The sequence below is a fragment of the Copadichromis virginalis genome, linkage group LG2, assembly GCF_057382275.1.
Source record: "Copadichromis virginalis isolate Kocher_CV1m ecotype Utaka linkage group LG2, C_Virginalis_male_GT1.1, whole genome shotgun sequence".
NCBI lineage: Eukaryota > Metazoa > Chordata > Actinopteri > Cichliformes > Cichlidae > Copadichromis > Copadichromis virginalis.
The window spans coordinates 27,063,341-27,086,755 of record NC_140619.1 but is presented as its reverse complement, the minus strand read 5'-3'; the positions used below and the strand labels follow the sequence as shown (position 1 = coordinate 27,086,755).

The 23,415-nt window shown below is 42.3% G+C and overlaps 1 protein-coding gene across 4 annotated transcripts in view; it reads left to right on the top strand.

Annotated features, from left to right (window-relative positions):
* The first annotated feature begins 684 nt into the window (after positions 1 to 684).
* The window catches only part of LOC146717451 (glutamate receptor 3-like), a 101,730-nt gene continuing 78,999 nt past the window's right edge, over positions 685 to 23,415 (top strand). For all 4 annotated transcript variants that reach the window (XM_085476389.1, XM_085476381.1, XM_085476398.1 and 1 more), the window contains exons 1-2: positions 685 to 944; positions 1,400 to 1,558. In XM_085476389.1, the coding sequence (XP_085332515.1) occupies positions 866 to 944; positions 1,400 to 1,558 (238 nt within the window). In that variant the 5' untranslated portion in view covers positions 685 to 865. The remainder of the gene's footprint in view (positions 945 to 1,399; positions 1,559 to 23,415) is intronic.

Sequence of the window (23,415 nt, the reverse complement as noted above, 5' to 3'; positions counted from 1 at the left end):
CCCAAGTTGTCAAAGAAAGCCGAATATGTATTTTGCATGTTTATATTTTCAGGTGAGGTCAATAGAAACACTGCAGTATGCATGTTTTTTGCTTTCTTTTAGACTTGTTTTTTAGACGTTTTCAGGACCACGGACAGTTCTGTTGGCTCTGCGTACCCAGGGCGCTCTGGGTGTCCTACAAGTATTTATCACACGTAGCCTTCAAAGTGTTGTTTTCTCGACAGTGGATCGATACAGTGATAGCGGAATTTCTTGCACACAAACTTTTTAGATATGCCACAAACGTGGAAACAGAAAAAACCCGCCGGTTGAATCATATGGTGCAAATCCAGCGTCTTCATCGAGCCTTGAAATGCAGCAACTACCACAGCTGGAAGCGGCCGGGCTGTACGGAATCATCGGCCACCTGAGATTGCAGTGTTTTTCTTTTTATTATTATTTTATTTTTTCTCCTTTAATTGATTCATCCCACAGCAGGCTAATATCGCAAGTGCTGCTCTTATAACTTGTCGTCGCTTGCGGGCTGAGGTTTTTTTTTTTTTTTTTTAAATTTAACATCAGATCAAGTTTGACCAACATTGGCGGATCCAATCGGAGTCCAGATCAGCTCCTTCTTTCCCCCACCACCCCCACCCCTCCTCCCTCTCTCCCTCTCTATCCTTCTTGCTCACTCGGTTCCCCCTCTCTTTCTTTAGTTGCAAAAAAATGCTCTGCAGCTGGGCAGCACCTCAATGAATGAATTGGTGCACTGTGAACGACCATCATCTATCCGCTGGATTTTCTTTTGCGCCCGGCTTTCAATCCAGAACATATGAATTTTCTTAGGCAGAGCCTTTTAAGGAGTTGAACAGACAGGTCGGAGAAAATGGCACAGCGCGTGGTTTTCTTTCTACTGTGGCTCTTTGACCGCTCATTCGCTGGATTTCCCAATCAGATAAATATCGGTAAGTGTTTTGTTGTTACACGGCTGCAGATTTGTGATTTTTGTTTTTAACGGACATTTGAACTGCAAGATTGCGTTTTAAAGAGGATACGGCGCGCGGAGCTCTGCGCAATGATAAGAGACCAACTTGATTTCTCATATGTTGCAGGCTGAAATCCACTGAATTTAAAAAAAAAAAATACATTAAAGCCACCACTGACTGTGTCACTGTCATCTTTAGGGTTTTTATTAAACATAAGATATACGTGACACTGGCGGTTCATCTGCGTTGTCCGAAGAGTTACAGAGAAGCGCGCGGGTTAAAAAAAAATAAACATAAAAATTCGTATTCTTTTAAATAACAGCTGCGTGTTTTAAATCACTACACGGAGTTCTCCCTCACTCCTTAAAATGCCGGTCAGAGCTGGCGGTCGTGTGTGAGCGCTTTGTCTGATCTCGGGTTTTCATCTCTTCCAGGGGGACTGTTCATGCGTTCCACGGTGCAGGAGCACAGCGCGTTCAGGTTCGCTGTCCAACTCTACAACACCAACCAGAACACCACGGAAAAGCCTTTCCACCTCAACTACAATGTCGACAACCTCGAGTCGTCCAACAGCTTCTCGGTCACCCATGCCTGTAAGTCTGCTTTTTTTCTTTTTCTTTTTTTAATGTGTTTCTGTGCTCGAAAAGTGACCGCGATTATTCACGAGCTTATAGATGTTACAGCATCTGCAGGAGGAAACAAGACAAGTTCTTCTCACTTCACTGTGATTCTTAAAGTCACAGCGGGGAATAAAATTAGGACGTTTTCTCGCACAAATCTTTGTTCTAATAAAATCATGTTTTTTTCTTTCAATATATCCTGAATTTTCTAGAAATTTCTCCAACATTTAAATGTGTCTTTCACATTTTTAACGACATCGGCTACAGTTAGGGAGCACGCAGTGTTAGTACATTTATGGCACTCCTGCATGAGTTTTACGTGAGCTGGTATGAATCCCACATTGTAAAAGAAGTTCCCTTGGCAACATGCAGTAAACATGCTGCCAGTTGCACAAACCAGGGGCTCAGCCCTGGAGGAGTTCACATCTGTAGTCCAATTTCATGGAGTTTATAGATTTTCAGCGTCTTTGTTATAGCAAGTAGTGTGAATGCCTTTAATTTCATCACACAAATGATGTTTTGTCTTATTATTTGGTTATCAGACTTCTCTTGTGCAACTGGTGTAACTTTGCTTAGTTGCTGATGTAGTAAATAACCTGTTTTTGTAATCCTTTTAGCTGCAGTTTCTTGAAATAAGCAGAAACACAGATTCAACACGAACAAAACTGGAAGAAACAGGCTCCGGAGAGCCATTTTGTTATGTCATTTCAGAGGAGGAGTTCAGTTTAGGCTGAATGGCTGACTTTGTGGGCACGCAGCTCTGTCTGGATGGTGAGGTTGTGTCCCTGTAACCCCTCTGTGGCACGCTCATAACGGCCCCTCTGACTCTCCCTGTGCCAGAGCGCCTCCGCCTGCTCCGTCCTCTGACTCCCCCCTGTGTTACAGTGCATCTCCCCCAGCATTGCAGAGTCAGCTCATTAGCACTCAGCCCTCATAGCACCTCACCGTGCTGTCATTGGGTGAAAGGGGAAAAAAATCCATAGCTCCCCAACCAACGCCAGCAAATGAGTTGGGCTCAGACCTGCAGAGGAGGTGGGTCTGAGCAGTGAGGGAGATGAAGCAGAGCATCCTATCACAGGCAGCAGAGCTGCAAGTGCCTTAACAAAGGCATCCATAAGAAACAATAAGCAAATGAGAGTGAATAAATAATAGATAGTGCCATGCAATTTCACGCGTGTTGAAGAGGAAGGGAAGCATAGGAGAGGAAGGCTTGATATCAGAATCTAATTAAATTTGGGGGCAGACAGAGTTTTAGCAAAAGGAAGGGGATCCTGTGGGAGACGTGACCCCATTTCCTGCTGCCGTGTCTCTGCGTCTCCATCAAGAGCACTGTCTCAACCCTGCCTTAAACTTCAGATGAGAAAACTCTAAACCTTTCATGATGCAAACAAAAAGATGGGCAATCATCAATGTCACAGTGTGGTGCTTTAAAATGCATGTTTGATAACTCGTTCTCTGGCAGAGTGCTTACCTGCTACATCATATTAAAAAAAAAAAGTTACGTGCTTAACACACAAAAAGTCTTCTTAATTGCAAAATCAATGCACGATCTGATGCCTTTGTCGAGCGAGTGCCCTGAGTCTCTTGTCAAGCTGAGCTCGCAAACCGCAGACAGCTCATGCTGAGCTTACAACAGTCCACAAGCACCTCCGATTGTCTCTACCGATGTACTGAACAAAGTAGAGATGACGGTTATTAAATATCACTTATCTGCTGACTTCTAGGCCTAAGAGATTTTGCCTCTAGTGATTGTGGAGCTCTTGTGCTCTGGGTTTTACTTTTGTCAGCACTGCTGTTTGTTCTGCAAGCTGTCACAATTATTTAGTGGACATTCAGATTCTCCTTTGTCATCAATAGCCCCATGTGAATGACTCAGACCTTTGTCAGCAGCAGCACACATCTACTCTATGAACAGACGCGGTTTTACAAAAGTAGGGTTCAGGGAGTGTTTTGAAACAAGCTCCAGTGCTTTGATTAAGATGAGATCTGGCTTCTTTTTGTTTTTCTCTGCAGTTTCACATTTGATATTGCTTTAGTGAGCGTTCCCTCTTTGGTCTGGGACAGCCAGTGCCAAAGCTCTCCACTCTGACTCATCATAAAGATCACGCCCCCTCATTTGCTGCGCATCCTTTAACACATAATGCAATACTGGGAGAGCAACTAGAAGGCGTGCACAAATTCAAATTAAACTTCAGTTTAGCTGCTGAGCCTTTCAGAAACCAGGCACAGAAATCCAAGAAAGCCTGCTCTTGTTTCGGAACCATTTCTTTCAAGCTGGTTTGAAGCTGTTAGCATGTGCTGTTAATTGAATTAGTGGCCATCAGAAAAGAAAAGAAAAAAACAATGCGTGGCTTCAATAATCCTCGAGGCTTTGCTTTGTACTTCAGCGACTCGGTGTGTGCTTTCGTGGCAAGACTGTTGTTGCTTTGAAGTGACATCAGAAATTGCGAAATGTGTAATTACCAGTGGAGGGATCCATAATAGCCATGGAAGCTAGGAGTCAGGAATACCCACAAAGAAGGCAGGAGTAGTTCAAAGCAAAGGGTACCAGTTTGAAGAAAGCACAGCAGACAGCATTAATGCTCCTGATGGTCACGGCTAGCCAACTTAATGGCACCACTATCCTTTTCTCTGCTGTTTACCCTTCTTCTTCTTCCTTTACCTGAGGCGGAGGGGGGAAAAACATCAAGCCCTCTCTGCCTCTCCTTGCCACGCTACTTATTAGATTACTCGCCTTGATTCCTGTTAAAGGCAAATTTTGCACTGGTTGGCTTTTGAATCTCATCTCGCTATTCCTCATTCCTCATTCTGTCATTAAGCTAATGGTGCGTGTCCCCTCTGCCAGCCTTTTTTTACATGGTCCTACCCTTCTTTTATTGAATCCTGCAGCTCCTTAAACCTTGTAGCAGATGCTTTTCTGGCGCCACCGTTCACCCACCTTCTCCCGCCATTGTCAGCCACAGATAAAACCGTTTCACTCCGAGAGTGTGGAAAAGAACACTGGTAAAACTGGACATTTTGACTGCATTTGTCTTTTTTTCTAGTTACAAGAATAGGAAGAAGGACAAGAGAGTACCTGCAAGGTGCACAGTGTCACTGTAAAGAGAAAGAAGGCGAGAGGAAAGGGATAGTTTGAGATTTCAGGAAAAGCACGTTTGCTATAAATATCTAACAAATATCTTCAACACAGCTCTGCATGTTGCACATTGTGTATGTGTTGCACTCTGACTTGGTGTTAGATTGGATGTAATGCAAGACGATCTCTGGCGATCGTACGTGGAAATACTGTAAGCATCGGAACGTGCGAGAAGCCTATTAAGGCACATTTAATTTAATGGCCGCGAGGAAAAACTCCAGCAGATGCTTGTATTTACACCGAGGTGGGAATGTCAGCATCACTGATGAGCACCATCATGAGTACTCCAGAAAGCAATGCCTAATATTTGTCTAGACACTTCATTCGAAAAATCATCTTTACTAACCTTTACCTTTAACCTTTACATCTGCACATGTTGCTGAGAAACACCAACGGTCTCTTTACACCAGCGGCCTGCTCTGTGACCGAGCACATGTGACAAATGACATATGTTGCGGAGCACACACTGAAAGAGCCCTTACTAAATATTTTCATATACTTTAGCTTTTGGGGGTTTGTTGTGGAGGTGGTGTTGGTGGTGTGAATGGACGGTAAACAAAGCGACAGGGAGACATGTTTTTTTGCAGTGCTTGGTCTGAGAGAGACAGGGTATGGCCGAGAGAAGCTCCTCAGGTGATTGTAGAGGTGCCACGGTTCTTGTTCTCGCAGGCTGTAACTCAGTTTGAAAGGTGTGACGAGGGAAACATGGCAGCTGAAAGAGGGAGAGGGAAGCTGAGGGGGGGAGGAGGGATAGAGACAAAAGACTGCAGTGAGAAAAAGCAAGAGGAAAAAAGAATATAAGTAAGGATGTTTTTTAAGGTTGCTAAGTGTGTTTGTGTGTGTGTGAGTGTATAACCAAGGCAGAGAGAGGGAGAGCTCTTTAGGCTATGGAGGGGGGAGGTTGTACCAGGACATGCCATCATAGTCCAGCTGTGTTGAAAGCACAGATGGGGGTTTGTTTGTGGATGTACGAGCCATGTGCTTATACACGTTTGTGTATGCATGTATGTAGAGACGTGCAAACACCCTTAAACACTACAAGTCTGGTCTGGACCTTAATATTTGTTTCTGGGTAAATTTTAGTGTTTTGTGCCGAATGCCTCTTGACACACTTCATCATTCATCAAAAATAAAGGTCAGGGTCAAAATATGGTGGGCTTGCTCCATGATTTTGGTGCAAAAGAAGAGAATTTGAGAAAAGACATAGTTTTATTATATATGCAGACTACGACGTTTTGCAAAAATAAAAATAATCCCCCAAATTTAGCTAAAACATGTATTTCATAAGCACAGTGACTGTGCAAAATCCTCTGAGGCTAACATAAGCCACGCTACAGTGATGTGAATTTGAGGCCAGCAGGCCGGGGCTGTCTCAGAGGCCTGTTTGGATGGCTTGATATGGGCCTAAGTCAAATGAGTGCTACAGAAATGGCCACGGATGAGGTTACATGCTTGGAGAGCTGCAAAGCCTCTGGGAGGGGAGCAGGATGTCAGCAGAAGAGGGTGACTGACAGCCCTGTTTTCAAATAACACACTTAAAATGTAAATTTAAACAAAAAAAACAACAACCTGAGTTTAAAGATAGATGACAAGTTATCGAGTTAGGGATGCTCTGATCCGATAGTTATGTCAGCTATTTGTGTGAGACTGACTCAAACAACTGGACAACTGGAACATTGATGGCTGCAGTGTTCAGTTCAGTTCTGTGCTGCATCTTGAGTCAGCAGTGCACTCGCATAATTTAGCTACGAGCTCGTGATCTCGTTTCGATTGTGAACAGGGGTCAAGTGAGTGGATGAAAACAGAAAAACACCACTCATATCGCCATTAACATAACAAGCTCTCGTCAACTCGATTAGCAAAATACATTTGGTAACTAAGATGAAGTGATAGAGAAACCTGAAATTTGTTGTCTTGATGCCACTTTGAATCCCATATGGGGCTTAAATTATTTACCAATCCTGCGCTGCTTTATTGAAGATGATATCAACACTGCCCTCTGATGAACAAGAGGAGCTGGCTGACCAATCCTTGTTGATGGCGACTGTGTCCAATTAGGTCACAATTTGTAACATTTTTTAATGTGTTATTATCATTATTATCTTTTAAGAGCTACTTTGGAATCATAAGTAATTGTTAACACAAGTGCTACAGAAATAACTGCTAGTTTAGCAGCACACTGCATCTCATGCTTAATGTTACTGCTGATACAATTCTAATGAGTTATCCTGAATTTCTTGCCGTTTTCTTGAAATACTCCTGGCAGGATTTCAGCCACTGCTACTGTTTGCCACAGTCATATGAGGCTTCCTGGTAAAGCCAACACAAAAAAAAGAGCTGGAAAAATTCCAAAGGCCAAATCTCCGAAGGGAACATTATTTTGACCTAATTTGCTGGTCATTAGATGCCCTTCGCTGTATTTTATTAAGTCGGGCGCATAGCTGAAACAGTAATGAGATTCAAAATACAAAAACACAGAACACACTCCAAGGCAGTTTCAACACAATGAATTTTTAATCAGAATTTCAAAAGATCTTCTTAAACCCAACCTGAGGAGAAGTGCTGCTGTCGGGGTGTTATTTGTCTTGGAATCAATGTAGCTGGCAGATGTTGTTTGTTAAAACAACAGATTTCCTCCCTTGCCACCGCGGTGGCTTCAAATCTCTATTTATCTTTCACAAACGCCGGGCATTTGGCCACTTTCAGCAGCTGTGAAGTCAGTGTAAGGAAAGAGTTTTTTGATTTTTGAAATCAGCATATCCTATGATTGCATCAAACATTTGTGTTGCTGCTTTTAAAGATTTCTCCAGCTTCTGACAGTCATCAGTCTTTATGGGGTTTTTTTTTTCCAAAGTACTCAGACCATCTGGCGAGTGTTGGTGTCTTTGAATTGTCTATTGATTTCCTTTATGTATCTGCTCAGTTTTCTTGGGCAAATATCATAAATTGTAAGTGATAAGGGGGAAATGGTTATAGATGAAATGTCATGGCACACTGAAGATATCATTGTCAGCAGATGGCATTTGCTAAGATAGCCAAACAGAATGATTAGAATTTCCATTGTTTTAATGTGATAACTGATGCTTTTATATTGTGAGTGAGTCAGTGATTGTGGGCTTTGAAAAAACCAGCAAGACAGGCCCATCTCTGCTTCACACATCAGTTCACCACAACTCAAATAATGGTGTAGTTTCTGAACTATAAGTCGACAACGACAGGCCAAGTCTGCGTTCCTTTATTGAAGATGATATCAACGCTGCCCTCTGATGAACAAGAGGAGCTGGCTGACCACATAAAAGACGGCAATAAACACTGCAGGAACCACACAGGAGGAGACACGCAAAATCTTAGTGGTCCATTAAACAAATTCGCTGCTGTGAAGGAAACACTGTTCCCGACGAGGAATGGCGTCTAAATGCTGTGCATTTTAAGTCAAAACCAACAGGGAGAAAGCTACAGTTTTTTTGTTGTTGCTGTTGTTTTTTCTCTTTCTTTTCTTTTTTTTTCTTTTTTTTTTTTTACAAACGGCTTATATCAGGTGCATCGGGGATGTGTGTGCCAGCAGTCTAGCTCCGTGTGACGGCTGTTTTCCATTTTGTTAGCTCAGTGAGCAAAACTTCTCGAGGAGAGTGGGCAATGTTGTTTGTGGCAGAGATTATATTTCATTTCAAAATGTCATTTACCTGCATGGAGCAGATGTGAAAAGCCAAGGGAGGAGTAGATTAAAGAAAAGAAAAGGAGGCGCATTTTCAAACCTTGTCACTTGTAAAGATCTGTAACACTGTAGTCAGCATTTTTCTTTTTTTTTGAAACTTTTATTCTCCCTCTCTGTCTTTCTCATTTCTATCTCCATGTCTTAATATATATTTAATCTCTTCCACAAAGCCCATTACAGTTATGTTCTTGCAGCTATTGCAGTCACACTCAGCTAGCTATTGGCTATTCACTAGACTCCCTGACAATACCCGTAATCACTGGATCAGTAATCCCCCTGCTTGAGCTGGAATAGCACATCCGCATCGTGCTTCATTGGAAGTTTCTGCATTGGTTTGGCTTCACCGAGTCTTAAGGGAAAGAAAGAGAACTCTCTGGTCTTCTTCAGAAGGAGCTGCGGACTGCATTGTCCTAACCAAGGTCAGACAGCGTTTGACTAAAATGCTTTTATGATCTTTCAAGAACCTCAAGAACCTCGTTCATTGACACCGTTGGTGCTGTCTAAACATACCAAAACACTTGGTTTAAACCATCAGCTTGTTTTGACGTTCCTCTGCATGTGTGTTGCACTCAGTTTTATTTGTGTATGTGTGTGCTAAAGACAATCTAAAATGAGGAGGACGTCACTGTTGTGTTGAATTCAAAACACCAACAGGGAGTGTCACGATGTACTCTCCCAATGAGTAAATATTGGATCACAGTGCGATGGGGCTTCCAGCTCTCCGTCTGCCGACTGAGCAGATTGATCCGCACGTTTCTGGCCTGTTTCAAAAGAGGCAGTCGCTAGCAGAGCCCTGCCAAAGCGGCATGTCTGTGCAGAAACAAGGGCTCCATCATAACTGATTGCTTGTGACAGTTCACAGTCGCTGGGCCACTGAAGCATCATAACCTTGTGAAACTAGTGGATGAGCACTCATACATGCTGAAGGAGAGGAGGAGGAGGAGGAGAAGGAAATAAAATTATTAGCATATTCCTTGCAGTGGTAGAAAAAAGAGAAAAAAATGCGAGTAACACTCACTGTGCCGTGAATGTGGTTAATATTAAACACATCTTACACAGTCAACGACATAATGCAGACCAACACCTTTGCAGATTTACAGCCAATTACGGCAACAGTTGCAGAACAAAACCCCTAGCAGTGTCAGAGAGAGAGGGGGGGGGGTCAGCTGGTGTGATGGAAGTGCTAATGACAATCAAACAAGAAGATCTTCTGGCAGGAGATGAGGAGCAAAATCTGCATGGCTGTGATCGCTTTAGTTGGATCGAATGCTGCCACCATTACAAAAAAAGCACCGATTTATTTCAGTGTTTAAATCTACACAAGCGCTGTGAGGAGAAGAATGAATAACAAAACAAGCGTGGGTACGATTCTTTGAATCTGTCCTGGGTAACTATAAAGCAGAGATTGGTGCTGATGAAGGTGGCTGTCCATCATTTTCTCCATCTTGTGTTGGGAAAACGCGCATCAGGCAAAAATGTTTAAAAGCAGCACGGTGGTGTGGTTGTGCTTTACATATTTCCTACTGGTATTCTCCCATCCTTAGAGCTCACTATACCCATGAGTGAGAATTAAGTGAACATGATGTGCTCTTTCAACCATGACCCTCCTCTCTTTCTCTCTCCAACAGTTAATTCGGAGAGTGCTGTTGTGTGGCTCTTGCCATTTCACACATGGATACGTAAAACCTGTGGGCGGTAGCTCCCAGGCCGCTGTCCATGTTAGTGTGTCCATGCATAACTGTGCTGTGAAATATTGAAGTGTTCTATCATTCTACCATCAACTATTCGGTAGCCGTCAGTGCCATTCCTTAATTGTTATTTTTCAACCCCACCCCCTCCCTCCATAAAAAAAAAATCCTGGTTGTGTGGCTTTATGTGGCGCAGTGTGGCCTGCAGATCAGGGAAGCAAACTTCATCTGGACCCATGACAGAGCTAATCCATCGCAGCTGCAGAATGAAAAGGCCGTTTGGAGTGAATCTATTCCAGAGGCCTGAATGGAAAGCTTCTCACAGAAGCCGGTGCCCTTTGCAGCCCTGACAGTGTTAGAATGTGATGAAAAAGGACATGAACGAGTTCAGTGGATTAGCCATGTTTGTGAAAGAAGGGAACAGTGGACGAGAGAGGCACAGTAGATGGAAAGATGAAGTGACCAGCAACGGTGTTAGCGCACGCTGGGTTGTGCACATGCAAGTGGTGTGAACTGGATTCTCAATCGCTGACACAGAAGCTCCCACTTGTACGCTGAAGTTGAGTGTTTGGAATATGCTGTCAGCTGATATGTGAGATTTTATACATCTCTGCGGATGAGCCGCACCCGCTTTCTAGCAGAACTGCGATGGCGGCGATTTGAAGAGGAGCCAAAAGTAGGACTTTTGAAATTAACTTTGTGTAAAGGAATGTACAATATGTTTAAAGGGTGGATGCCGAATAGCACCTTTCTATTTCTGCTGGAAATGGAGAGTAAGACTGAATAACATGTATTTCTCCAGTGTGTCAAGGGCGTGCATTTCTCATCAGGCTCGCTTTATGTGCCTTTGCTTTCTTCTCAGGACTTTGTTCATTCTATTTTCCTTCTGCCCATTGTAGTGCTGCTAGTGCTGCTACTGTACATGCACCATCACTAAGCTGTAAGGGGATAGACTTTGGGTCTTTTATGCGTGAAGAAGCTTAAGTTTGGAAATTGCTCTCATGTGGCCAAAGTTTGTGAAAAGTCAGTGAACATTTCACTCCCAATTTCTGCGGTTTGTCTCTGAGTAAAGCTTTTTAGCCCTAGGACACCATGTAAGTGAATGAAATATTTAGGATTAATGAAGCCTCTTGTTGCACGAGGGGTTAACCAAATCCTGCAATGGGGACTCAAATTCTGAATTTAATAAAATGTTATTATGAAATTTAGGTCAGAAAATTGTGGTATCAATCATTGTGTATTTAAAAGAATGATAAAGAGTTTTTAGTTGTAGTTTCAAGCCACCTGTGACATTAGCTATACCTAGAATAATTTTGTGAATGCTGATATCTTGGAGCTCAGCCGCATTGCTAAAAGTTGGTCCACTGGGCCAGTCAGTCAAGTGCCAACAAAGAAAAGCAGAAATGAGCAACATGCAAAAACAGCTATCAAGGCTGTCCTTTGTTTGCAAAGCTGCTATTGCAAAAAAGTAAATGGGTTCTCAGCATCTCAGTAAAAAGGTGCAACCAGCTTTTTGGAGGTATGACCGAAAAGTGATCTGAGAAAAAAGCCTGACTTGAATTTGACTTGTATCCCTTCAAGGTAATCTCCTCAGGCAGCACTGCAGCGCTTTCAGCATTCCTGCTAGTTTCACACTGTCCTCTGATTATCTTTCTTGAACTGCTTCCATTTGATTTCATGATGGAATCCAAACATGCATTGAGAGCAAGCGTCATTTCTGCTTCAAACTGACCCAAACTTAATGCTGAGGAACATCACTGTTAGGCCGAGTTAGAGCTTTAGGTCTGACGCACAGTGTTGTTTGGCACTGCAGGTTTTTCCTTTTTTTAAAATCTATGCAGGGAGTTCATTCACCAGCTTCAGACTGTTCATTCGGAGTATTACTGAACCATCCTAAGATCTCCGTGTGAGTAAAAGCCAGCACAAGCTGTGGCTCGTGGCATCCTGAGCGCTCTCACAGCAGATGGTTTATTGGTCCACCGGTTTGAGCACCGAAACAATAAAACCTTTATGCAGGCACGTGTTTATAATTGCGTTGCATCACAACACCATCGATCGACTGCTGTAGTTTTATCTTGCTTGATATATGATTTCAACCACTTAACTGCACAAGATCTGATTTGTTATGCTATTTGTTTCATGAAGCCTCAGATCTTGTCATTGGGTGACATGTCTGGACAGCTAGAAAGAAGAAATTCTCACTTTGTGGTATTTTCAATTAAATACAGGGTTTAGGTGATTAGCAAACCACTGGATGTTTTTATATTTACCATTTCTGCAACATCCCTCTATTATTATAATAATTATTATAATTTTATTAACAAATAAGCTATTGATATTGACATATCCAGGACATGGACAAGATACATATAAGAACAACACAAACTGGAAAACAATCTACTATCCACCATGTTCCAACAATCATTGGAATAAGGGGATAGTAGAGATATAAGAAGACGTGTAGTGTGTATAATGTGGAAAGAACTGCTGTATAACTATATTCAGCCAGTGATCAAATAAAAGAAGGGACAAAATAAGCTAATAGTAACAGTAATAACAACAGTCTTTTTACATTCTTGCTTGATATACGATTTCAAATGCTCGGCTGCTCGAGGCTGCGTTTGTTGTAATATTTGTTTTAATGATGTCCCAGATGTTTTCACTGGGTGACAGGCATGGACACCTGTTGTCATCCAATTTGAGAAGAACTCAAAATAACTAATTTGTGGTATTTTCAGTTAAATATAAGATTTAAGAGATTAGCAAACCATTGAGTGTTATTTTCTGGAAGTTGGCCTGTTTGCGGGGTTTGTACACAGCCCTATATAAGCCTTATCCATTTATCTATGTCTCAAAAAATATAGCGGATAGTATTTTGCTTTCTCCAGTCTCTTAGTCTCATAAAATGAATCTATTACAGAGTGTCTTTGTCGGGATAAAAAGAGATATTTTAATACCTGTGGCTTATTATGACTTGATTACATTGTAGCATGGCGACTATATCAGGCAATATATCAGACTGCTATTAAGTCTTTTAATTGGTATGTGTGCCCAGCACATCCAGACAATGACGAGTCCACTGAGAATAAAAAATAGGAGGTCTTTTCATCAAATGAGAAAAGAGAACCTTCTTGCCCGCTATACGAAGTGGATCTCAAGTGAAGCCACTTACCAAAAATCTTTATTTGTATTTGTGGGGAAATTGGTTTTTAGAAAAGTGTGCATGCCGAGGCCCCAGAATATAAGGGGATTACAACTTATTCCCTTACATAGCTCTCCGTTTTCCATTTCAGCCTCTCCCCTACTTCCCCCTAGCTTTATCATTCAGGGACGGAGCACCATCTCAGGAAGGGCACTAATAAGATGAAAAGTGGTGTTGGACTCTACATACTTAACTATGCCGGCACCAAGGCTGAAAAGGAGAGGGAAGTCTTTAAGTGATGCCTTCAAGGTTAAACAACTGGTCCCATCTCCTGTCCTCATTGACTTATTCTATTATTCTTCACTGAAAGACAAAAGGCTCGGGGAGAATGGGCTCAGAGAGGTGCTGTTTTAAAATTCTCTGTATTCTGTAATCAAGCTTCACAATGGAAATCCTTCATGGCTCGACTTGGATTGTTCCGCCGTCATAGGATATGGATTGCAATATGAAATTTGATTAGTGTCACCAGGGGCAAAGGCTTAGTTTACATGCACGGTAAGCAGACCTCGTGAGATTGGCAGATAGTCATCCCGTCTCAGTTTCCCTAGGCAGCACACTCTTGGCTTTGCAGGTGCATATAACTCTGACTGTACACGAAAAACAGGCATCCGAAATCCCCCTAAAGGATGGAAACAACCAGTCAGAAACATTAAAATCAGACGGTGTTCACTCTAACAGCAGCATGAGACTTTCAAGACTTCTTGCTGTTCAGTCTTGCAGATGAGGAAAAGAGAAAATGACAAACACACACTGGTTTGTGAGGCACAGACGGAACTGGGGTATACGTGAGGTCAGAGGGGGGAAAGGGAGCATTTTGACACTGATGGAAAACTATGTGTGCCTGCCAGATATCCACGAAGTTTACTCTTATTTTTCTTTTGTTTTTTTAACAATCCATCCAAATGATAGCAGGAACAGGAGAGGTTTGCGGCTGCCAGGTATTTTTCCCGCTGTGGTGAATAGAATTCAAAACAAGTCAGTTGGGTGCAGCACTCTATACCTGAAATATCACCACAAATCTTTACTCAGGCAAGCCCAGCTCTCCTGTAGTCAAGTCGAATAATTTAGAGGCATCTTCTTATCCCATTCCTTTAATCTCTTTGATGGAGCTAAGAGGTTTTTTCTTATGTCTTCTTTTCTTAAAGGCAGTCCTTAGGTGAGCTGTTTCCTGCAATTCAGCAGAGCCAATCTGCCCATTTTATCAGAGACTGCTCTCCCACAAAGAATGACCCTATAGGTCGATTGTGTGAGAAGCTTATTACAACCAGTAGTGTCAAAATTAAGCAAATTCTAGCAGCCGCTAGTCTGGAGATATACATTTTCCAGCATGTTTACTGTTGTGGACGGGTTTATTTCACCGTGTAGCTACTTAAGTTTCTAAAAGGGTCCCACATGTAAATCAAACCCCAGCGTTCTTGTTGAAAGTCAAGTGCTGGCACACCTTTGGCGGCTCTCCATCCCTGTAGTGCAGTCCACACCAGTCTTCTTCTACGATCATCCACCATTCTCTTCCTCCATATTCATTTGCGAGGAAGGGCATGCTTTAGTCCCGCAGTGCTGATTGGGAGGATTAGTGGTATGTGAGGGACTTTGTCACCAGCTTTCTGGGAAATCCAATTACAGAATATCATAAGCCTTACATGTTTCACACTTGGCTGAATCCTCCTTAAAAATGCACACCGGCAGCCTCAAAAGGGTCAGCATTTAGCAGCTGTCCTCGCTCTGTACAGCGGTGACATCCTTCTGAAGGTGAAAGGAACGATCATCTTTGAAAGGATAAGACAAGTCCTGTAGCACTCCTCTTGCCTCTGCATTGCAGCAAATGGTAGACTACACAAGCCTGAGAGAGAGGGGATTGTTATTTGTTCAATGTAATGGGCCAGTATCTCAGAGCATGGCTGTCAAGGTGAAGCGAGGGCCAAGGGTTTAGTTCTGTTATCTGCTTCCACAGATAGTCCTTAATTGCATGTGTCAAGGAAATGACATGCAGTGGACAGGGCCAGGCAAAGTGAGATTTCTGCATGTATCGCTTGAGTGCTATCAAACTGATTTTCCCAGAGATGCTCGGCAACTTGTCCAATCGTCCAGCTCCGCCACTACAATGTTATCTGAACTTTAGAAATGTCCAGCGCATTAAACATAAGAACAGCACTCTCGTGCAACCTCCTGCTCCCATACTCTGCATCACAATGAGCAGATGGCATCGCCACAATAATAAAGACATCACCGCATGCGCAGGCCAGGTCCTCTGTGTACGCAGTGTATGTCTGTTTGACCCGCACGGTGCTTCTCAGCCCAGTGTGTTGTTCTGTGTTCAAAGAAAAGCATGATGGTAGGACCAGAAAATATCTGTCAGAAGGAGATGGAGTTGAGAGTCCCTTGAGGTTTGTTCACCGGCCATGCTCACAAGTACAGGACTATATCACCAAGATGGCAGGTGGAGAGGAGAGGGAGCTGATGGGTGAAAGGCTGCAGAGAAAAACGAGGAAATATAGCAATAGTTAATGAACCTTAGTGATGCTACGTGCGTGGACTCCGGATTTAACCTGAGTGACTCCGGTCCCCTGGTCAGTTTCACAGCTCACTGTTTCATTCTGAGTCGCAGCAGTTGAAGCTTTAATGTGTCAGGCGTTATTAACGAAGGCACAAAGGCTTCGGATGCAGACCATAAACGGGACCTGAGCTCGACTTAGAAATGACGTTGGCTCAGTTCTTTTTAAAACATTATTTGACAGGGAGAAAACCCGATACCTGCTTTATCTGTGCCCAAATGATAAGCACCACTTTGAGTAAATAAGAATTAATCATTCATATTTTAAATGTATGAGTGATTTTTTTTTTTAGCATGGTTGTTGCAGTAACACCATATTAACATAATCTGTTTCATATAGTTGTCACAGAGTCCTATTTTTTAATATTAGTACTAGTACATTATTATTTTTTAGTATTAGTTTTCCTATTTAAAAATGCTTGAAATCAAAGCCATCACTTTCGTATTTAACTACTTTTATTTAATTAGATAAATTAGCCAATATTTGAAACAGTCATGTAAATGAACTGAGATACATTTCCTGATATTTTAATCCTGTGTCTGAGATAACAACACCGAACAGCTGGCTGTGTCTTGTTCGGACCTACTGTTTTTTAGGTCAGATATCATCCTTCTGTGAGAACGCTGTAATACAATACAAACGTTCTTTGCTAAGAAGTTGCACAACCAAGATTGCAGGCAGCCAGTCAGACATCACTTTGATAGATATAAATGCTTATTTGAACATTAAGGTTACTGGACAGTTGCCTTTTTGTGTGTGGCTGTTATTAAGGTGTCATACAAATAGGAAATCCACAGGGTTTTTACAGTTTGCAGTGGTGTACACTTTATAGATGCAATAAAACGCACACAGCCATTTTCTGTCAGGAATTTGCCTTACGACGCACTTCGGTGCAGCTTAACGTGACGAAAGTGTGATATATGAATCTTTAAATGCCGTTTACAGAACAGTGCATGAACACACAGATTCCGATTAGGTTTGACAGTCAGTTTGTGACAGTTGCTTAAACGCTGTGTATAATTATACAGGAGACACAACACAAGAATGCGACAGGGAGCATCAGTTGGACAGTTTAATATGATTGCTTGAGAACAGCATTTTATTGTAATGTGAGCTCAATCTCAGTTCATTTCAATTCAATTTACAAAGCACAAGCACTTTGTCATGGTGGGAAGGAAAAACCCACTTTTAACATGAAGGAACCTCTAGTGGAACCAGGCTCAGAGAGGAGCTGCCGTCTGCCGTCGTGTGGCAAGAAAAGAAGAAAGAAAGCACAGGGAGACAGGAGACAAGTTATTGTCAGTAGTACTCCCTATCACTCTCAAATTAATTTATCATAATGCATCTTTGGCCGAACAATATTTGTTCAGATGAAGCCGTGGGATATGGTGATGACAGTGTTCAAAACAGTTTTCAAAACAATAATGGCAGCCTGTAGCATAAATGGCACTGTGACTCTGGCAGACGTTATAGGAGTCTGTCTGCTCGGACTACAAGACTTAAAAACAGTTTTTACCACCAAGCCATACGACACCTCAACCACAACACTTAAACACACACAACACAGTCCACAGGACGCACTCAGAAGCTACCTGCAGCTTCACAAGTACTCTGTTTAATCTGCACTGGTCACTCCACTTTATTGTTATTGATATTTATATTTAAAAGTGCAATACTGTAATTTTCTGCTGCTCATTCCTGTGGAATATCCCATCTGCCCTCCCGTCATATTTTCTTATTTAATCACTAGTGTACATATATTTATATTTATAGATACATATATATTTAGTCATCTTTTCTCTTTTACCATGTCTCTTTAATATTTTGCTCCTTACTATTTTTCTATTTTTTTTATTATTTTATTATATTTTCTTCTACTGTATCATGCTGCTGAGTGACTGCTGCTCGTCAAACACATTTCATTGCAATGTTGACCCTGTGCTAACTTGCATATGACAAATAAAACTGAAAACTGAAACTGAAAACTGTGAGATCAGTTACGTTGAGACCATTTTGTTAACTGAGAGCTGTACGATAAACATCTCTGTCAAGAGATGTATTCTAAAACACTTCTTCAGCTGAGAATCAGAGAGGAGAAACACACAGGTTCACTTGCTAGCAAGGGCAGCCACCAGAGCTCTCGTACAAGAGTGAGGGCTCAGGGACTCGCAGCTCTGAGACTACCCTGGTCTTTATTTTATACATCAGTGGGTGTTTGTTCCTTACATTGGAATGTGGATGTGTATATGTGTGTGTGTGTGTGTGGGTGTAGGTATGGAGTCAGTGTGTGACCCCATAACCGACTTCCCCAAACCTGCTGGTCTGGAAGTCCAACAGTTCATCTAAGCACTTAGACTAAAACTTGACATAGCTACGTTTATCCTACCATAAAACAATAAGACAAGGTACGACCTCTCCCATGCTCCCAGGATGTGGGTGTGAATGCCAGAGCACTCTGGCATTCACACACAAAGCCTTTGCAGACTATTAAGGATCGCACATCCTATCACTACCATATGCAAACTTATATTATTAAAAGATTATACTGACTACTAAGTACAATTTTCTATTGACAATCTCTGAAGTTCTTTTAGCGAAAGGTATTTTTCCCAGTTATACAGACTAGCATGTTCACAGGTGGTAGACACCAAAAATCATTACTAGCAATAAACCAAATGTCACGAAAAAAGAACAAAACATACAAACTAGAATTGCACCCAGAGAGGCCAGTACTGGGACCTTATACTCATTTATTCAGACATAATAAAGAGCACCATGATGTAACACATGCTTACAATATGAAACAGCTAGTGTGCTTTTCAAAAGCCCTCTGTTGCACCACATGAGAGAAACTGTTCATTGGTGGTTTTGGAGTTATTTGTTCAAGTTTGTTATATATATTTATTATACTAAAAATATGTATATTTACATTATTTATTATGTCTTTTACCAAGGTGAAGGAAAATACTTTCCATACTGATTTTCATGTATATGTGTGTGTGTTTGCTTGTCTTCAAGACAGATCTCTAGGTGGGTGGGCTCAAGGGTAAGGGTGAAAAAGTATCCGTAGGCTGGGATCTTCATCCCTGTATCATCCATCATGCACTCCACCAGACTAACACTCACATACATGCTTCAGGACACATGTATAGCTACTTCCTACACGGCAGAGGAGGTATATTTAGCAAAGGGGATTCCCAGCGTTCCTCTTTACATTCAGCGTATCCTTGAGAATTAGCAAGCATGCTGACTTAATGTCAGCATGCTATCTTTTATAACGCCTCGAAGTCCTTTTTTCCCCCTCCCCTGCAAATTGCATATACATTTAAAAAATATGCAAATTACTACCACAGTTTTGTGCAAAAGGATCATACCTTTATGCATAGAATCACTTCTCAGCAGCCAGAAACTCCTTCGGTACTTTTACCGAAGTTATAAAGGCACGGTATCACTGAGGTATACTGATTGATTCTGTATTCTCTGGTGTTTTCTGTGTTATTATCATGTTGTTGTTTTTTTACTGTTTTCCTGTAGTCGTATTGCCATTTTCTTTAGCTTGTGTTTTCACAGGACTCAGCTCTCGACCACACAGTACAGAGCCTTGTTAAACAGCAGCATGATTGTTTGACATCATTACGAGTCACATATCAGTAATGTAAAAAATATAGCCCTGTTCGAATACCCACTACAGCTGTATTGAAGCGTGTGAGTGTTTATACCGCATACTTTCTTTTTTTCAGTGTGTGCACTGGTGTCATTTAGCCCAGCAGATCATGTGAAGTCTAAATAGATTGGAGACGTTGATTCAGCAGGACTAGTAACAGCTTCCTTTTAACGTTTCGCAGCACCACTGCAGTTGAGTAGTTCTTGAATCCGGCTCTACCATTTGTGTTAACGGTTTGAGGCACTTCACATCTCTATATGACAAGACTCGATGCAATTCCCCAGGGCACTTACAAGCTATCTCCCTGTGACAGCATCCCTTTTTCAGAGCAGGACTGACTGGTCCTGATGTAGGCAGGCGACAGTGGGGGGTGCGAGTGGGGGGACCAGAGGCAGAAGGAGATCCAGACACAGGCAGGAAATGGAGGACAACTGGCTGAGAGAAGAAAGAACGAAGCCAAAGAGAGAAAGTGAGAATGTGGAAAAATGGAAAACAGCTAAAACGATACAATCAGCAATGACATTTACCCTTTGCTGCAACCCTCTGCACCGCACACCGTCCCAAGGCAGTGCAAGACCCTGGCTTGTGGGCCACAAAAGAGAAAAAAGGTTGTTTTTTTTCCTTTTTTCTTTTTTATGAATTAGCCGTGCGTGCCTACAGGACACCACATATCCCTCTGAACGAGCATTCCAGGCCAGGCATCTCAAGTGATGCATCAGAAATGTAACATCCCTGTAGCACTAGCGACTGTCCTGATTATGGAAGGGAATGAGGGCGGCACACTGTGTGTGTTTGACCAGTGAACTGGAGATGGGATGCATGGTTCCCTGCAGCAGGAAGGGGGAGTGGGTGGGTGACGGGGTGGGGGGTGGAGGCACAGTTAGCTGCAGAGGAAGAAAAAAATGAAAAAAGAGGGGCAAATGAGATTGGAGAATGAAGAAAAGAGAGGGAGCAGATGAGAGGGAGTTATCTATGTAGTCTTGTTTACCACACAGTCCTCATACAAGCTCCTATAATGACTCTACATGCACACAGCTGTCTGAGGACTCTTGAGTAAATTAGTATTATTGAAACTCAAGGTGACACAGAACCACTGAATCTTATTATCTGATGTGTTATTTCTTCAGAGTTGGAGACAGGCCGCTTATTTCCAAGCGGAGCAAAACATTTCTATCACGTTTATTTAATTACAGAGACATAAAGCTGAGGGCAGGACATTTCTCCACAGTAGCCCTGTCCCCTGACTGTACCATGTTTTTTTTTTTTTTCTTTCCCCAACACCAATCTTCGGTCCACTGATGGACTGGGGGCAATAATATGGGGAGGGAACAATTCGAGTGTGGAAAGAGGGAGGCGCTCAGGTGGAAAGAGATCCTGCCATGCTTGAAGAAGATGTGTGCTTTGGGGGATGACCAGATGGCTGGGGCGAAAGAAAAAACACAGGCAACAAAAGAAGAGGTCAAATAAGGTGGCGAGGACGGAGGACAAGAGAGCGGAGTTAGACAGTGAAGGACGTGGAGAGAAGTGCCGTATGGAGAGGTGTATGACACTACTCGGATTTGAGTTTGTCTCTTCAGAATCACACACGAGGGGCATCTTGATACTAGAAGGTTAAGAAATACTGATGCAACAAGTTCTTTGTGTTGAGACAGCAAGAGATTCCCACAAGTTTGTCCAAATGAATTTCCCTTTCACTGCAAAGAACCAGCTTGATCGGTGTTTCTACTGATTGCTCTCTGGCTGCTGCAAACAAAAATCCCAATGTGCTGTATGTGCTCTGCTGCTCCACTGTCTTGTTATTCACTCTTAAAATATTAGTATTATTAAAAAATGCATTCAAATTAAATTAATTAAAGTTATTGGCAAAGTAGCGATGTAGGAAATTGGTTCCGCTTTCAACAACGAAATGTAAAACAAAAAGAAAGTTACAATATCGCACAAAAGCCGGTGCCTTGATTTAAGAAAAAAACCCACTTACTCATCCCTTTTGTGAGTTCCCTGCTGTTGATGATAAGAGCAAACACGACTTTGTTTTTTCATCCTTCTGCACCGAGTTAAAAAGCAAGTTGCTCGTTGCTATTTTCTCACAGCAGATTGTAAAAATTGGGGGAAAAAGGGATAATTTTTTGATGAGATGATGTTTCTTTTCCAGAATCATCCTTTAAGGGGTTGCAGCTCATCTTCAGGCTATGCTACATGAACAATTCAATTTTATTTACACAGTGCTAAATCACAACAACAGTCACCTCAAGGTGCTTTATTGTAAGATAAAGACCCCACAATAGTACAGAGAAAATGCCCAACAATGACCCCTATAAGGATCCACTTGGTAAAAGTAGGAAGGAAAAACTGTAGTGAGCAGCTGGTAGTGATGGGATGGAGAGAGGACACACTGTGGACACCTCTAAGCCTTAAGGTGCCATCTTTAGTTGGCCCGTACTGTTAGTAATAATGGCTCCACCATGCTAAAGGCCAAAACAAATCCTGTTCCGACATCAGACTTCTGAGGTATCTGGAACGCAACATGACTCTGGAGGTGGACAGTACGGAGAGACTGAGGAAAAGAGTGTGGAGCTCTTGAAGCAGAAGAGTTCACTGTGAATTATATCTAAGGGGTGGAGTTTGAGGATGCTGGCAGATCTGTTGCAGTGTGCGTAACTGGTGCATGTCTCCCCCCAAAAAAGCAGTATATCAGTTTTTAGCAGAACCTACCCTCATGGGATCAACGCAACACAGAGCTTTGCACTTCTGTGAGGGGACAAACCGTGGAAGAAGATGAGAGCAAAAAAGACCAGTGTGAGCAGAGCGAGAAGGGATTGCATGGATATACATGTTATTGAAACTTAGGCTTGCTCAAGCTCAACCTAATAAGAAGAGGACAGCTGAGCAGAGAGAAAGAGGCTGCCAGATCTGGTCCCGTAGGATAGGTTCTGTGTCAGTACCGGGCCAAATTAAGAGGGAGTGCAGAGAAAAGTGGGCCTCGACGAGAGCTGGAACTCCTACTGGCTCCCATTCATTGTGGGAGATTGCACCACTTACCCAGCAGCACTTACCCACAATACTGCTGTCCATCTGTTGATTCACTTATCAAGGAGCTGCGTCGCGGCTGTGTGCGTACGTGCTTGCGCCTCTGCATCCGTGCACGTGCCTGCCTGTGGTGTGTGTGAGACTGAGACTGCTTATACCTTGAACGAGGTGTCTGTACCAGGACAGATAGGGGAGGGAACAGAATTAAAGAGGATGAGGAAAATCCCAGCAGATCTCTTATTCACACAGCAATTGTGCTAAAGAGTCAAATACATAAGCGCTGTTGTGTTGTCCTCTGAGCATCAGAAAGGTTTGTGCATGCTGTAGCACAGTTCTTTACAAAGTCAGATGAGTCCTTGCGGGCACAAGAAAAGGAAAACAAGTTATTTTGTGTTTGTGATTGCATCTTCTCCTTGATTAAGATGGACACACAAAATGCCAACTGTCACTTTGGTGATGGATTTCTGTTTTGTTTTCAGTTTAAAGAATACTACCAGAGATTATTTAAAGAAGTGAGCAAGAGCCAAAGCGATATCTGATGTTTCCCCATCATATGACTTATATTTTTTTGTCCATTAGCCAATCAAAAATAAATTTTTAACATAGCCATTACATAAGATTGGCTAGAGCTTTCCTCCCCGTCCTTTTCCTTCCCATCATCCTCTGGAATATTCAAAGTGTTTACGGATGTTAAGAATGCTTGATTACCCAGCGGGAACGCTTGAGAGTCAATCAGAATAAGTGAACAGTCATTCATGATAGGGTAGGAAAGCAAAACACACCTGTAGCTCTAAATATTAGTTTACACATTAATGGCTTCTGAGTGAATGGAAGTTGCCCCTGCCT